The sequence below is a fragment of the Ochotona curzoniae genome, unplaced genomic scaffold (assembly GCF_017591425.1).
Source record: "Ochotona curzoniae isolate NIBS_2020 unplaced genomic scaffold, NIBS_Ocur_1.0 patch58, whole genome shotgun sequence".
NCBI lineage: Eukaryota > Metazoa > Chordata > Mammalia > Lagomorpha > Ochotonidae > Ochotona > Ochotona curzoniae.
In genome coordinates, this window is record NW_024467037.1 from 920,624 (window position 1) to 937,628 (window position 17,005).

Here is a 17,005-nt window from a genome sequence, read left to right on the forward strand (position 1 = left end):
ATTTCTATGAATACATTCGCTTAAAAAAGCATTCATTAAATTCCATTTAGTCCATTAATCAGTTGAGATTTATACTAAAACTGTCAGAGCTTTCAACACATTTTCATTAACAGTTTTCAGAAAGGGTACATACAAATGACTATGTTTAAGATAGAGGAAGAAGATACAGGAACCATTGAAATTATTCTGGGATAAAGGGCAGGCTGGAAGGATTGGGGCAGGGAATACAGTCACATTACAGTCAGGATACCTTTTTTATTCCAGCTAACATTAGCAACAGCTCTATGAGAAAGTCAGCATAAGAGAGTCTTTCTGGAAGTTCAAGAAAAAAATGTAATTAAAAGATAAATCTATTTTGGTGTGAAATATTTTGGAAATTTGGGCCCGGTGCAGTGGTCTAGTGGCTAAAGTTCTCCCCTTGAATGTGCCAGGATCCTATATGGGCACCAATTCTAATCCTGGTGGCCCCACTTTCCATTCAATTCCTTGCTTGTGGCCTGGGAAAGCAGTCAAGGATGGCCCAAAGCCTTGGGACCCTGCACCCGTGTGTGGGAGACCTGGAAGAAGTTCCTGGCTCCTGGCTTCGGATTGGCGCAGCACCGGCCATTGCAGTCACCTGGGGAGTGAATCATCGGACAGAAGATCTTCCTCTCTGTCTCTCCTCCTCTCTGTATATCTGACTTTGAAGTAAAAATTAAAAATCTGTAAAACAAAAAGTTGGAAAATATGTGTATGTTTTTCAGGATGCATGTTTCCCAAAAACTTTTGCAGTGGCCTCATATTCTCATTTGGCCACAAGGAAACTGGGTTTCAAAGAGTTGCATGAACTTTGGAAGTTCACATGGCAGGCGATGGGCCAGGGCTGGAAGCCAGTTATCATGCCCTTTTAAATCCAGGGATACTTCTCCTCCTGAGATCGAGAGGCATGACCTAGAGGTCTGAGCCACCTTGTGCAATTCCAGCTGCCTTTCTTACTGCCCCCACTTGCCCCCTGGTCTCTGCCCTCTCTCCTTCTAGGCCTCTCCCACATCTTGAGACTGGTGCTGCAGGAGCTGAGTCTGTTCTACAGCAGGGACGTGAATGGAGTGCGCCTTCTGTACGACCTCCTCCACTCCCCTTGGCTGCAGGCTCTGCTGAAGGTGAGAGCTCCTTAGCTACGAAGCCTGTGCCTGCAGAGGGCGGCAGAGACCCATCACGTTAGTCTGCTTAGGCTGCTCCCACAAGGCAGCGCAAGAACACTGGAAATTGATTTCTCACCGTCCTGCAAGCTGGGAAGCCCAAGATCAAGGCATTGGCTAACTTCGTGTCTGTGCTGGGCTCCCTGAGAAATTTCTCACTGTGGTGCCTTCACATGATGGATGGGTGCCAGAGGTCTCTCTCAGGCCTTTTGCTCAAGGGTACTCATCTCAGCCATGGGGGCTGCCCCTTGTGACATGATCGCCTGCCTAACATCATCATCTCAGGCCTGAGGAGGTCAGCATGTGAAGTTTGGGGGCACGCAAGGATTTGGTCATAGCAGCTCAATAATATTGCTTGCCAATTGACAAGAGAGTTCAACTTGGAGAAAGTTCTTGGAAGGCAGTCTTCAGGCAGGAGGTGCACAGACCTCTTAGAAAGGAAATGACTTCGGTGGGAAAGATCACAGAGCTCCTTTTCCTTTTTCCCTTTCCTATCCCTCTTTTCCTCTTCCCTCCTCCTCTCCTCTCCTTTTCTCCCACACCCTCTCCTTTCCACAGCCTCTGGGATCACCAAACACCCTTCACAGTGGCAGCAACAGCTGATCAGTTGCACACAATACTTCGTCCTTAAGGCCAACTTGGAACAAACAAGAATCCTTTATTGTTCTTTTAAATCCATTTGAGAAGCAGAAAGAGATCTTCCATCGCAGGCGCATTCCTCAAATGCCAGGAATAAGCAAGGGTGGGCCGGGCTAAAGCCCAGAGTGAGTGCCTCAATCCAGCAAAGGGGTGACAGGGATCCAAGCACTTGAATCGTTGCCTTGGCCCTCCGGAGTGTGCGTTAGTTAGCACGAAGCTGGTTTGGAAGCAAAGCAGCCAGGTCTCCAACCAGGCACTCCAATAGAATGTGGGTGTTGAAAGCAGTGGCTTAACTGCAGGGCCAAACGCCTGCCCCAACAAAAAATAATTTCTTTTTTCTTTTTAATTTATTTTTTTAACAAAAAATAATTTCAAAAAATTATTTGTCTTGGAAAGTGAGATGTTTGTACTTTAAAGAATCTCAAGATTTTCCTCACCTAAATGTTTCTTCTTCCGTTGTAATTTGGCCAAAATGCCATGCACTATGTAATAGAATCGCTAAGTGGTACATGCCACTGCAATAATCACGCTGTTCAGAACAAAATGTTATCAAGAATTTTTTTGAGGTCATTTTTGAGACTGTGGGTGTTTGCTTCACTTCAGTGTGAAATGTGACACATTAATATTAAGCTCCTAAGAAAAAGCGACAGTGTCTTTAGCATGAACAAAACAGTCTTCACAGCACAAGTTTTGAAACATTGGTTTTCCACCAGCAGTCTCCCAGGAAGTCGGAATTTTTAGGAATGAACTTTGGTGGGAGAAACAGCTAGTTCCCAAGATCAGGTCAGGAGAGCAGAGGTAGTGCACCGAGAGCACAGTACCAGTGCCCCCCACAGTGCCCAGGGCTCCCCCAAAAGGTCCTCCTTGCAGCCCCAGAAACCCTGCTCACGTTTAGCTTAGTGATTTTTGGGTTTCTTTTTAGCAATGAATTGCATGGAGAAGGTCAGTTTCCCACAGACCTTTGAAGCGTTGGAGCCGCTTGAGTTCATTTGAAAACCCTCGATTCCAAGTGCTGGCCATCACTTTATCGCTGTCACTTCTCCCACCTTGTCCTCCTGCAGGTGTATGACTGCCTCCAGGAATTCAAAGCGAGGAAACTGGCTCCTGCCACACACCATGCACAGGCGTTATCCCACGAGGTAAGGTAGCTTCGCCTTAGAATGGCAGAGCAATGTGGGAAGGTGGCTGATCTGCAGTGTTGTTAAAGAAGACCCAGAGGCCCCAGTGAAAACATGTCACTGATATGTAGGCTTCTCAATGTTTACCATTGAACTTGAATATAAGGCAGAAAATTAGCTGGCTATTTTCTCAAATTAAAACAGAAACTCCTGCATTGTTAGCATGCAGCTGCTTATTTCTTGCTTTCCCCTCAACCTTGCTCTCAATTTGCCATATGTAAACAGAATAGAGTTATAGTAACGACCTCTGAATTTATAGCTCTATTTATTTTAGAAGACCCAGCCTCTTCTGGGTCTCTTATGTGGGTTCAAGGGGCCCAAGTACTTGGACCATCTTCCACTGCTGTTCCCAAACACATTAGCAGAGAGGTGGAGTGCAGCAGCTAAGACTCAAACTGGTGCTCACACATGATGCCAGCATGGCAGGCAGTGGTTTTATTTGCTGTGCTGTAACACCAGCCATGGAAATTTATAACTCTAGCATGGACCGTTCTCCTGAATTTTTATCTCAAATATTGACCCATGTTACCTTGATGCTTCAAACACCTCCAACTGAACATGTTCCAGCTGAGCCCCTGACCTTCCCGCTTCTCACTCCTGCAGCTCTTTCCAGCACAATGATGACATCTCTGTTCATGTGCCCTCAAGTGAAAATTCTGCTTTTGTCATCCCTCACAGTCAATCTAGTGGCAACTCCTGTCAGCTTCTCCTTACAACATAGCCCAGACTCTTAGCCCCGCTGGGCCACCTCAGATAAGCATCATCCTCTCTTCCATGGATAACGGCACTGAAGCCTTCTGCCTGTTCTCCTGCTTCTAATCTTGCCCCACTATATTCCCAATCAGCAGCCAGAAAGATACTCTGTACAAGTAAGTGCAGTTGTGTTACTTCTCCACTCTCTCATCTCAGTGTAAACGCTGAAGTTCCTCCATAGTCCAACATTGTGACCTCCTGACTTCACACTCAGGGCTCTCTCCTCTCCTCGCTGTTCCAGCTATAATGACCCCTTGTGGTTCTTTGAATTCATCAGATCCACTCCTGCCACAGGCTCTTTGCTCTTGCTTTTTCCTATAGCTAATGCTCTTGCCTATACAGCCGCCAACTTTCTCCCTCATCTCCTCAAACACCACTTTCTCAATGAATCTTTTCCTGGTCACAAAGCTAAACTTATATTCCTCCCTAGTGGTCCCTAATTACCTGGCTTGAGTTATACTTCTTAACTTCTCATCATCCAACAAAAACTATTCTTATAAAGTCAATTTATTGTCTCTGTTTCTTCATTGCCATGTCAGCACCATACAAATGGAGATTTTTGTCTGCCTGTATAGCCGATGTCCAAGAAGTTTTTTTGAATGGATTAATGTATTTAATTCATTTTTAATTTATCGCCCAAACTATATTAAAAGAAATAGAGAAAACTAGAGGGTTAAAGGTCTACCCTCAATCATAGGAACCAGCAGCTCAGTTTGTTCACGGTTGCCCATAAGAAAACACATGCATGTTTTTTTCTACTGTATTCCCAGTGGATGAAGGGAAGACCTTGTAAAATGCTTGTCCTGATATGACTGGGCATCAGGATGCTGGACTACTGGAAAGTCATCAGGCTCAGCTCCTAAAACACAGCATCACAGCTCCTTTCATTATAACTTTAACACTGCAACAGACATTATGATAGCTAATCAAATGCCATACCCTGAAATAGAAAAAAATTAAAAGTTTAGTTATTTTCTTCTACTTGTAAAGGGGAGAGAGAGAGATGGGAAGAGAGAGACAGGGAGAGAGGAAGGGGAGAAAAAGAGAGAATCTTGCATCTACAGGTTCACTCTTCAAGTGCCTGTGACAGTTGAGGTAGGACCACGGTGAAGCCAGAAGCCTGGAATTCCATCCATATCTTCCACGTGGGTGGTAGGATCCCATGTACTTGGCTTACCTTCTGCTGTCTCCCAGGCTACGTTAGCAGGAAGCTGGATTGGAAGCAGAGTAGCTTGGATTCAAACCAGCACATCCATGTGGAGCAAAGGCATCCTAAGTAGTAGGGTAACGTGCTGTGCCATGATGCTAGCCCCAGAAATTATTGTTCCTACTTCCTATTTGAAGACTGGAGCATCCCATGGGATTAAACTACCTAAGTGCCCCGGGTGCTTAATATTCCTGTGAAGTGCTGACATTAGCCAACAGCTATTTTATAACCTCCAGAAGGATGACACCTGTCACATATGCTGTGACAGATATGGTCAGTTCTTTCTCCTAGAATATGATGTGCCAGGACCAGGTGTTTGGGTTAAGACCACTCCAAACACTGGATTTGACCCACTTTACTAGATATTAATTAATGAGGACGGATGATGACTTAAAGCTCCAAAAGGCTTCTTAGGTCAATATCCTGTTAGTCAATGTAACTGTTATCTCACTTGGATGTGTTTATCCAAGAGGTGGAGACTTTTTAAAGTTCCATGATGTATGCTTTTTCATGAACCAGGTAGTGGAACTGTTGCGGGAAGCTCCTAACTCCCCTGAAATCCAAGAGCTGAAATGGATCCTCCAGGCTCCACACTCGAAGGCAAGTGCTTGTGAAATCAACCAGACCTGCCCACCTGCACACGGAGACTTGGGAAGAAGACATGAATGTGATAAAAAAAAAAATAAACTCTTGGAATAAATGTTCTAGTGTACTCAAAGATGGGGAACTCAGATGGGTTTGGCTCTGCATTGTCAGTAATGGAGTCATACCCTTTGTATTAATGAGGAGGCATCTGGAACTTTCTGTGGTGTTTTGTTTCCTTCACAAAGCCAATGTCTCTCTAAACTTCTGGTGGACCGTCAGGATAGCCTCCAATAATAGAGGAACAACTTTCATTCTTCCTCTCAAATTTAGGAAAGATTTTCAGAGATTTATTTATTTAGGAGAGCAATAAGGAGGGAGGGGGAGGAGAAGGGGAAGAGAGGAAAAGAGAAAAAGAGTGATAAATTGAGGAGGAGGGAGAGAGTGAATGAAGCAGAGAGAGAGAGAGAGAGAGAGAGAGAGAAATCTTCCACCTAATGGTTCACTCTTCAAATGACCACAACAGCCAGAGCAGAAGTCAGGAGTTGGGAGTTCCTTCCTGATGGCGGGGACCCCAGCTTTTGGGCCATGTCCCCCTGCTTTCCCACGGATATTAGCAGGGAGTTGGATCGGAAGCAGGGCAGCTAGGGCTCAATCTGTTGCTCTGATGTGAGTACCAACATTTCAGGCAGTGGCTTAACTTGTACCACAATGCTGAACCCTAAGCTTGGCAGCATTTTAAGTTTTACATAAAATATGTGAAGGTGTTTGGAAGATATAATATTACTACCTTTATGTGAGGGTGTGTGGAGAATGTTTGGTTATAGAATGAAAACTTGCAGACTTTGAGATCGCATTAACCAAGACGTTTAGGAAAATATTGACCTTCAGAGCAATGGAATTTATGAGTCAAAATGTGTAATTTACAAGGTAACCTTGAGCTATCCAATGTCTTCAACAGCACATACAACTTAGATCATTTTAGTTGCTGCTGAATTCTGTCCTGCAGCCATGTTAGGGCTGTGGAAGGAGAGCCGTTGTCACCTGTAATTAAAGTGTTCCTCAGTGAACACTGAGAAGGCACTGTGTCAAACAGCAAACACAATGAGCTTTCTCATTCTGTTCCTCCTGGACCCTTGGACATCGCTGACAAATTAAACCTGAGATGAGGCTACTCCTCATTCTGTCACAAGCAAAAACTTTTATTCATTTTTAATTATTTTTATTGGAAAGTCAGATTTACAGAGTGAAAGAGAGACAGAGAGAAAGATATTCCATACACTGGTTCAGTCCCCAGGTAGCAACAATGGCAGAGCTGAATTGATCTGAAGCCAGAAGGCAGGAGCTTCTTCCAGATCTCCCACGCAGGTACAGGGTCCCAAGGTTTTGGGCCGTCCTCTATTGCTTTCCCAGGCCAAAGGCAGGGGGCTGAAAAGGAAATGGAGCATCCGGGATATGAACTGGCACCCATATGGGATTCTGGGTGTGCAAGGCAAGGAATTTAGCCACTAGGCTGCTGCACTGGGCACTTATTAATTTTTAAAATATGTATGTATTTATTTAGAATTAGAGTTACAATGAAAGAGGGAGAGATCTTCTATCTGTAGATTCATTCCCCAAATGGCCACAATAGCTGTGGCTTGAACATTGCCAGGCTTTGGCAGGAGCTTGGAGCTTCTCTATGTCTTCTGTGAGTGCAGGGGCCCAAGCACTTGCACCACCTTCTGCTGCTTTCCCAGGCACATTATTAAGAAGCTGGAATGGAAGCAGAGCAGAGGACCTGAACCAGCTCTGATATGGGATGCCTGCATGGCTTAACCAGCTATATCTCAGCACTGACCCTGGGAAAATCTTACATGGTTCCATAGTTGAGTGTCCATAGGAAGCACCATGGATGACCTGAGTGTCCAGAAAATGATAAAGAAATGGAATGAAGCTCATTAGTAGAAATGAGAAAATATGTTTTATGCTCCTTTTCTGTGCCTTGTTTACTTTTTGGAAACCTGGGAACAGTCAACGTCCCTGCCTTAAAGCATCCTTGTAAGGCATGAATTAATCCACATACATGTTCAGAAGTGTGCCCAGGATGCCCACGTGGATTGTGTTGCTGTGTTGAATTTCTCTCTTCTGCATAGGTGGGTCCTATGTCTAGGCTTTCTTCCCCGTTCCCTTGTTGTTCCCAGGCCTTGCTCAGTGCCCATGACACAGTGGCTCAGAAAGATTTTGAGCCCCTTCTTCCCCCACTACCGGACAACATCCCTGAGAGTGAGGAGGCAATGAGGATCGTTTGTCTGGTAAAAAACCAGCAGCCTCTGGTAAGGAAATCAATTGATTATTTTTTTCATTTAGAATTACATTAGTAATCGTGACCTTAGTTATATCTAGAAGCTATTATTTGGGCAATTTCCTTTTATGGGAATGATATATTCACATTTGAGTATGATAATGACTGGAAATGACATAATTTTAAGGATTTACTTTATTTTTTTTTGGAAGGCAGATTTTATAGAGAGAGGAGAGCTAGAGAAAGGACTTTCATCCGCTGGTTCATGCCCTCGAGTGGCTGGAATGGCCAGGGGTGAGCTGATCCAAAGCTGGGAGCAAGGAGCTTCTTGCAGGTCTCCCATGTGGGTGCAGGCTAGTTTCTGCTGGTTTCCCAGGCCATAAGCAGAGAGATGGGGCAGAAGTGGAGCAGCTAAGACACGAGTGGGAAGCTGGCACTTACAGGCAGAGGATTAGCCTGATGTGCCTCTGTACTAGCCCTGATGCAGATTTTTCTTTTTTAAAGATTTCACTGATTTATTTGAAGGAGAGAAGTGACAGAGAGAAAGAAGGAAAGGGAGAGAAAGGTATTTTCCACTTGCTGGTTCACTTCCTGAATGCCCACAATGGCTGACAGAAGCCAGGAGCCCACAACTCAAACACAGGCAAAAGCTTTGACCCGTCTTCATCCCCCTTCCCAGGTACAGTAGCAGGGAGATGGATCGGAAGAGGAACAGCTTCTAAATGGGGTACTGGCATTGCATGCTCAGCTTAGCTGACCACCGCAATGCCAGCCCCAGGAGATTAGCTTTCAACTATGTTGTGTGTTGCAATGTTTTCACTAAGGAAAGGCTTTCTCTTGATTCCTTTCTTAATTGGAAAGACAAGATTTACAAGATATATTTTTGTAAAAAAAAAAGTTGTATATTTTCTTTTGTTACTTGACCTTCTCACTATGCATATATTTCACTCAATTCTAACATATTTGCCCAAGTTTCTCTCCTTGGTTGGTGAGAGGCTAGTAAGATATTCATTTTATTTCCTAAGGCTAAGAGGATAGGTGTGGGAACATTCTTTCCTCCTGGGAGGATCTTTTATGCGTGTGTCGTTGGAGAAAGACACTGAAGGCCAAGGTTGTCTGGCCTTACCTTTTTGATGGCCTGGTGTGACTGACAGTCTGCAGGATGCGAAGCGACACCTTTCTCCCTGGTTGCTGCAAATGTTCTTGCCTGAAAGGCCTGAGCTGTATCGACCAAGGAAAGCCACCAGGAAATTGTCAGGCTCAGTAGAAGAGGAGACCCCACTGTATTTTCTCTCTCCAGGGTGCCACCATCAAGCGCCATGAGATAACAGGGGACATCTTGGTGGCCAGGGTCATCCACGGTGGGCTGGTCGAGAGGAGCGGTAAGCTGGAGCAGTAAGGTGTTATCAGGCAAAGCAAGATCCTTGATTGCTTGGTCTTCTTTCCAGAGACACCCCTGTTTCCCAGGGGTATAAGCTGTAAGAAGTCCCACTGCTTGGTTCAAGCTGTGAAGAATGAGCAAATTTGCAAATAAATCTCCTTCACTGAATTCCTGTTGTGGTAGACCATGTGCTAATGTTCTCTCAGTTTGTGTTTTCTTGGAAACCTAACAAGGTAGCTACTTTCATGCCAGGCAGCTGTGGCTCACAGACTGATAAACCCGCACTGGGCTAAACCATTTAAATATGAAGTCCAGGCCTAGCTGACCCTAGTTTCCCAATGTGCTCTGCCCATTAAATTCTCCTGCCCTCAGGAAGGCACAGCAGGCACATCCACACCTGGAAATGCCCTTTGCTTGCCTTTTCTATCCACTAACCCGATGCTGGTCCTTTGACTTCTGTATTTCTGGAATGAGTGACCCTACACCTGCTAACACACATCCTCACTTTCCAGAACCCTGAGCTTGGCACATGGTCTATATCCATCCTCCTTTTAGTGAATAAAAGGGATTTCCAAGTTTCCAAACCCCATGGGCCTTCTTTTCTGCTCAGTTTTACTTCTTGCCCAATAAATGTATTGATACCATTCTTGAAATTTTCATCATCCTTTGTTTCTGTTTTTTTTATCCTTCTTCTTGTCTACTATTTTTGATGACCCCACTGTTCCATTGTATATTTCTCAAGCCTCATTCTTTGTACAACTGGCACATAATAATTGTACATATTTAAGGATACAGGGTGATAACTCAATGCGTGTATTCCTTATGTCAAATGATCCAATTAATACAATTGGCACTCCCAGCTTCTTAAACATTTGTCATTTCTTTGAGTTGAACATCTATGAACTCCTTACTCATGGCTCTCTCTGACATGTGGAGCAGGTGACTATGCCCTGTCATCATATTGCTTCGTCAAAGGATGTTACAACTGACTTCTTCCGTGTAGCTGTGTGCCATCCCTGTCACCTGCACTCCTGCCAGCCCCTCCTCGCAACACTTTCTTACTCAGTGCTTCATTTTTAAAAAACTGTATTTGTCTTCTGAAACTTATCATTATATAGAGGGAAAACACACATACAGATGTCTTCATTGGCGATTCATGTCCCAGGTGACTGCAACAGACTAGACTGGGCCAGGCCAAAGTCAAGAACCAGGAGCTTCATCTGGATTTCCCATGGCGTGGCAGGGACCCAAGAACTTAGACCATATCCCATTGCTTTTCACAGACTGTTAGCAGGGAGCTGGATGGAAAGTGGAGAGCAGCAGGGACTCAAATAGTCACTCATATGGGATGATTACGTTGCATGCAGCAACTTAACCCACTACACCACAACACTGGCCCTTTAAGACCTAATCTTAAGCCACATTTTTTTTTTCACATTTCTCTTTTGAAGAATACCTCAGCTTTTCCTTTTCATTTATAATTTACTCATAACCCTGACATTTTTATGCTTAGTGCTATCTTTTTATGGGTATCTGGTTCTATTTTATAACATCAGATTAATAAAAATAAAACTATCACCATCAGTTAACAAGTCCTGGTCATGAGTGGTGGAAGTTAGGATTTATTGTTTTGTTTAAAACAAATATAATAAACTTAGAGGACGCTTGGGTGAGTGAATTTGTTGAATATTTATTGGGGTGCCTATCTCTATTTTTTCTGATTTCTTTGCAGCCATCTTTGTTTCGTATTCTTGTTCACCTAGGACTGCTCTATGCTGGAGACAAACTGGTGGAAGTGAATGGAGTTTCAGTTGAGGGTTTGGACCCTGAGCAAGTGATCCATATTCTGGTAATAGTCATCTCTTTGGTTCCGAGTGAGCAAATGGCCCTGACTGAATTGATTCCCTTGAGCCCACCATGCATGGTGTGAGCACGTAATCTGGGGGGATCTGGTGCATGCGGGTGTTTTGATAGGGGTCAGCAGCTGCTGCCCTCTGGGCCCCAGACTTGTCCTGCCGTCCACTGACATCTCACTGGTCCCAGCTGGGCAACATTCTTTTTTAAGCTGCACCTGAAGCCTCAGGATACTGCCAGCTTGCCTCCTCCAGCAGGGGAGGAGCTTCTCTGCCTCATTTGAGAGAGTCCCCAGTTTTACCCTTAGTTTGGAAGTCAATTAGTTCTCCATTTTCACCATCACTCATTTTGGCCCAGCAAGCGATGCACAGGATGCGTTCACTGAGTGAGTGGTCAGAAGGTAAAGATGGAGACTTGTGGGAAGAAGTCTCCACCCGGAGGGCAGTAAGGTGGAGGGGCCCTAGGAGATGCCACCTCCAGGGTGGGTTCCAGCAGACTGGTGATCTTGCAACCCTGCAGCAAAGTGGTCACCCTTAACGAACCCTTGTGGACTTCTCTGAGAGAGACATGATCATCAGACCTAGACACACTTCACTGTAACTCCATCCACCAAACCCCAGTAGCCTTGCTCACTCTAGGATTGGCCATTCTTCCCCCTTTGTCATTTTCCAGGCCATGTCTCGTGGGACAATCATGTTCAAGGTGGTTCCTGTTTCTGATCCTCCAGTGTACAGCAAGAAGATGGTAAGAACCTACTGAGCCTGCAGCCTCATGCACAGTGAGCCCCCAGAGAGCAGTCACAAAGCTAAATGTGGCTTGGAACACGACTCTTGCTCACACCACCCGGGATGTATGTTCAATATCATGTCGGATATTTTTCAATATCAGTGATATGAGAGGCCAAATGAGTAAATATGCACAAAAGGAGATGGAAGTTCCAAGAAGGCAGCATCAAATGCTGCCTTAAAATAAGATCATGCTCCTTAAAATAAGATCAAGAAGCATGTTCTCCAGGTTCTCCTTTTTGGTGAGAATGGAGAAGAAAACAGGAGTTGTAGGTGAAGTGGGGAACTGATTTTTTTTTAAAAGTTGTGAGGGCCTACAGGGAAGGACTTTTCTGATGATCCCTTTATGTACCTGCCACAGGTGTATGTTCGTGCCATGACGGATTACTGGCCCCAGGAAGATCCTGCCATCCCCTGCATGGATGCAGGATTGCCTTTCCAGAAAGGAGACATCCTGCAGATTGTGGACCAGAATGATGCCCTCTGGTGGCAGGCCCGGAAAATCACAGACCTTGCCACCTGTGCTGGGTTGATTCCTTCTTATCAACTTCTGAAGAGGTAAGAAAAACCAGCGTTCCTGGACTCAGGGCTGAACCCTCAGGAAATAAGGTGTTCTGCTCAGGATGAGAGAGAGAGACAAACAGAAGAATGGTACACACACACGCGCACACACATACACACTGGTTACAAACCCAAATAACTTTACTGTATCATCTGAGCTTCACACATACCCGGGGGACTAATCTTATTAGTTAGAAGAAGAGTACTCAAGGAGAAAATTAAAATTGAGCATAAGAAGTGCTTATGTCTGAGTGTTTTGCTTCTCCTCTCCCGTTCATATGTTGAAGCCTAATGCCCAAAATAATAATAGTTGCTCCTAGGGCCTTGGGATGTGATTAGATCATGAAGGCAATCACCTCAAGAGCGAGGCCAGCGCCTTTCTCAGAGTCAGGGCCTTGGTTTTTTAAAAAAGATTTGTTATTTATTTTTATTGGAAAAGCAGATTTACAAAGGGGAGGAGAGACAGAGAGGAAGATCTTTCATTTGCTGGTTCACTCTCCAAGTGGCTACAATGGCCAGAGCTGAGAAAGCCAAAGCCAGGAGCCAGGAGCTTCGGATTTCTCACCTAGATACAGGGTCCTAAGACCCAGGGCCATCTTCTACTGCATTCCCAGGTCACAAACAGGGAACTGGATAGGAAGTGGAGTAGCTGGGACACAAACCAGTCCTATGCGGATCCCAGCATCTGCAAGGGGTGGGTTAACTAAATGAACCATTATGTCAGGCCCCAGGGCTTTGATCTTAACTTCTCAACCTCAAGAGTCACACATTTCAATTGTTTATCAGCTGTTCAGTATATGTGATAGAAACCCAAATAGATTATGGCAAAAAGTCATTAATCTTTTAAAGCCAAGTTGAGGTCAGTTATTGAATTCCAACTCGCCACCTCTGAGATTTGATGAGATCATCAAAGAAGTGAGTGAAGGGAGAAGGTGAAAGTTGTCCAAGGCACAGCTGTGTTCAGGGATCAGGAAGAGGACAAGCACCTAGTAAAAGAGACTGTGAAAGAGTGAGGCAGGATGCCAACCAAGACCACCTGGGCTCCTGGTCACTCTACCAAACACTGAGAGCTGACTGTTAGATTTACCAATGTGAAGATCCTGGATGATCTTGACAAAAGCATAATCAGGGGAGGAATGGTGCCCAAGTCCTAACTAGAATTTTATTTCAAGAAATTTATGACATCAATAATGGAAAACCCTTTGAGGTATTTTTGGCATAAAGCAGAACAGAGTAATGGAGAAATGGCTTGGGGAAGCACAGTGATCTGAGAAGAGTATTTGGACAGGATAAGTGATACTAGTTGGAGTGGTCGTCCAGGAAAAGTGAACATTCAGTGAGAAGGAAAGCATTTAGCACATGGAAGAGAAGAGGGCTACTGTTATCAATGGCTTTGATCATACAGAAAAGAGGGCTTAGCTTGATAGATCATAATCCATTCATTCACAGGAACAGGAGAAGGCTGCATATGTTGGGCACATAGTGGCGGAGCACAGGATGCCAGTTTGTGGAAGTTTACCTCCAGTTTCTCTCATTTTGTTAGTGGGGAAAGTGTCATGAGTGAGAGTGGGAGGGTAAAGAGATGGTCAAGAAGGAGTTGGAGAAAGATTGAAAAGTTTCCCCAAGTGCAAATGGGTTAGGTTGGTTTGGTAGGATCTGCATTCAGGGCTCACATAGGTTAAAGGTCATAAATTTGAAGTACTTCTGGTCAACTTCCTGAAATCAGGAAAGGGTCAGAAAGTGCTTATAATGAAGCACTATGGCATTTAAGCTGTTGAGAGAGCTAAGGGAATGAAGCCAATGAGAATTAGAAAAAGGAAGCAAAATCACTGGATTGTAGATTCCTGTGGCGTCAGCTGATTGTTGGGGTTGGGAGAATGGGAAGTAATAGTAGGAAAAAAGATTGCTGGAAATTGAAATTGTGGTGATATTGAGGTTATTGGTCCTGTTAAGGTCTAAGGTATAAATGATAGTAGAAGGATGGGAAGGTCACTGGAAAATAGAAAACTAAAAACCTGAGAAAATAGTGTTTAGGAAGAATATTCATGTGCTTAATAGAATCATTGAGGATAATGACAGAATAGCACAGTAAGTATGAGAGTGAGCAGGACTGGCTGGGGGATGTTACTTAAAGTGGGCAATGCTTAAAGATCTGGAAATGGCAGAGGGGAGTGAGGATAACCCTCATTCCCACCCATGTCTAGGGCCATGGAATGGGGCTGTGCGCAGTGGTGTGCTGTGGTTGCTTGATCAGCCACGATGAAGGAATGGACACCCCAGAACTTGCTGTCTCTGTTTCTGCCTAGGAAGCAGCGGGAATTCTGGTGGTCTCAGCCGTACCAGCCTCACACCTGTTCCAAGTCAACCATATGTGAGTGTGCCTGCAAATATTCTCCCTGGCAGCCAACCATCAGAAACGCCTCTATAGATAGTCAATGCTTAGGGTTTGAAAGATTTTTCTGTTGATGAAAACACAAATAATCTTGTGTTGGCAATACCTCAAGTTGTCCCTCTGTAGAGTGAAGCCCTCTAGGATCTCTGCAGCTCATATATGCATTATCCAACAGCTGACATGCAAGACTGGGGAGCCACACACTAGCCTTTTCTCCCTCTGTCTCCCCTTCCTCCTTTCTTCTCTCTTATTCATTCATTCTTCCTTCTTTGACTCAGTATTTGGGTTTCTAAAGTAAGCCAAACTAAGTTCATTAAATCAGAGGGAAGTGGGGTGTGATGCTGATAGACTATTGGGATGGAAAGGGAAGGAATTCTCCAAAAGCATCCCCCTTTCCAGCAAGGCTCACAAATGCCTTCATTGACCATTTTGCTACTAAATCTCCGTTGAACTTCTAAAGAACTAGCCTAGAATATTAATTACAGAAATGTTGGCTCTTTGCTTCTCTTACTGTGAATTGATCTGGGAAACTTGAGCATTGACACCTCTCTCTCTCTCTCTCTCTCTCTCTCTCTCTCTCTTTTCCATTATTTGTCTGCTCCCAGTGATTTCTATGGAGGAAGGTAAGAACTAGTATTTTGAGAGCAGAAAAACCACATCTCTCCAAAATCTAGTAGTGGTTCTTTTTTAAAATTCAATTTAATTCCGTTATTAAGCTCTTCTGACATACGTGATAGAGTGGCAGTCACTAATCTATAAAATGATCAGTGAAAAATGTACAATGTAATTGTTCTAACATACAAAGGAATAAACAGAAGTAACATTTATAAACAGCTTCAGTATCTAACATAGCACTTGGGAAGAACTTGTTAAAAACTGTGAAATGGATAAACTATTTTGTTTCAACTCTTTTATATATTTTCTATGAAAATAGCACTGTAAGGAAACTGTTATTGTTGATCCCATTTTATGGGTGGAAGATTGAGGCTCAGAGTCAATAAGCACAGTTATCTAAAGCTGCCAACAGTGGATTCAAGCCTTTATGTGTCTGAAGAGTCCTACATTATGGGTTGAATGGGACTTTCAGTTACTCTCCTTTCCCCTTCTCTGTGGTCCAACCATCTGGAAGACTCCCGGTGATGTCACACACATACACACACGAGAAAACAAGATGCTGCCTCCCTGCAGAGAGGGGAGACATGGAGGAAAGGAATCCCCTTAGCCACCACCCACGTTACATTCTTGACTTGGAAAGGGACTCCAAGGACTGCCAAAGACTTGAGTTGTAATTGTGGGGCTCTAACCTCTGTCCCCCAAGGACAAAAGAGGTATGTGATGCAAACAGAGGAAGGCAGAAGTGAGTGGAAGAAGTTAGGGAAGGCTCGCCTCCAGGGCACCTGCTCCTGGGTTTGTGTACCTGGCATCACATCCCAGGTTGCTCTGTTGGGATTGCGAGGAGAGCCTGGCACAGCCTCTGGGGATTGTGCCAGATTAAAGTTAGCAGCCAGGAACTTCAGGGTCTGTCCTGCGAGTGCAAAGGACCAAGCACCTGGGTCATTCTTCAAGGCTTTCCCAGAATGTTAGCAGGGAGCTGGATCAGAAGCGGACCAGCCAGGCTTTGAACTGGTGGCCATTTGGGATACTGACATCACATTCTCAACACTTAAGCATTTAAGTTCTTTGTGTTGAGAATCTTCACATTTTTGTCTCTCAGCCTTTTGTGAGACGTGTAAAATACACTGCTGAAATGTATCACCCTACTGTGCTGACCGTGTATGTTATTATTGACCCAGTCCCTGTTGGAGAACAAGTTTAGAGATAAACACATTTGTCCAGCCTTCAAAAGTCCACACTTTAAGATCTTTAAACATTTGATGCTCTGTGTCCTCCATACAATATATTTTATGAAGAAGCAGCCTTTTGTCCCTCCGAGTGAGCAGTGGTTGTAAGCGAAGCTTTATTGGAAGGTAGTCTGAGTTTTATTGGTTTATACACATGGAATTTGGGTTTTAATGCTAACAAGTTCATATGTGTTTCAGTTTCTCCTTTCTCTGTTTTACAGATGATGACATGAAGATTGACGAGAAGTGTGTGGAAGCAGGTAACACTTGTCCTTGGTCGCTTTATACTGAGAGCAAATATGAAGCCCTTAACTACAGATTATGCTGAGCAGAGTGGCCAGAAAGGACTGGCCTCTCCTATACTGAACAC

General features: G+C 44.3%; 1 protein-coding gene across 1 annotated transcript in view; it reads left to right on the forward strand.

Moving 5' to 3' along the window:
- LOC121168111 (MAGUK p55 subfamily member 4) overlaps positions 1-17,005 on the forward strand; it is a 32,549-nt gene that overhangs the window by 969 nt on the left and 14,575 nt on the right. Inside the window, exons 2-12 of the mRNA XM_040997902.1 lie at positions 1,018-1,139; positions 2,879-2,956; positions 5,475-5,555; positions 7,721-7,852; positions 9,122-9,203; positions 10,966-11,051; positions 11,729-11,800; positions 12,203-12,399; positions 14,709-14,773; positions 15,400-15,417; positions 16,857-16,895. Coding sequence (XP_040853836.1) covers positions 1,018-1,139; positions 2,879-2,956; positions 5,475-5,555; positions 7,721-7,852; positions 9,122-9,203; positions 10,966-11,051; positions 11,729-11,800; positions 12,203-12,399; positions 14,709-14,773; positions 15,400-15,417; positions 16,857-16,895 — 972 coding nt within the window. The remainder of the gene's footprint in view (positions 1-1,017; positions 1,140-2,878; positions 2,957-5,474; positions 5,556-7,720; positions 7,853-9,121; positions 9,204-10,965; positions 11,052-11,728; positions 11,801-12,202; positions 12,400-14,708; positions 14,774-15,399; positions 15,418-16,856; positions 16,896-17,005) is intronic.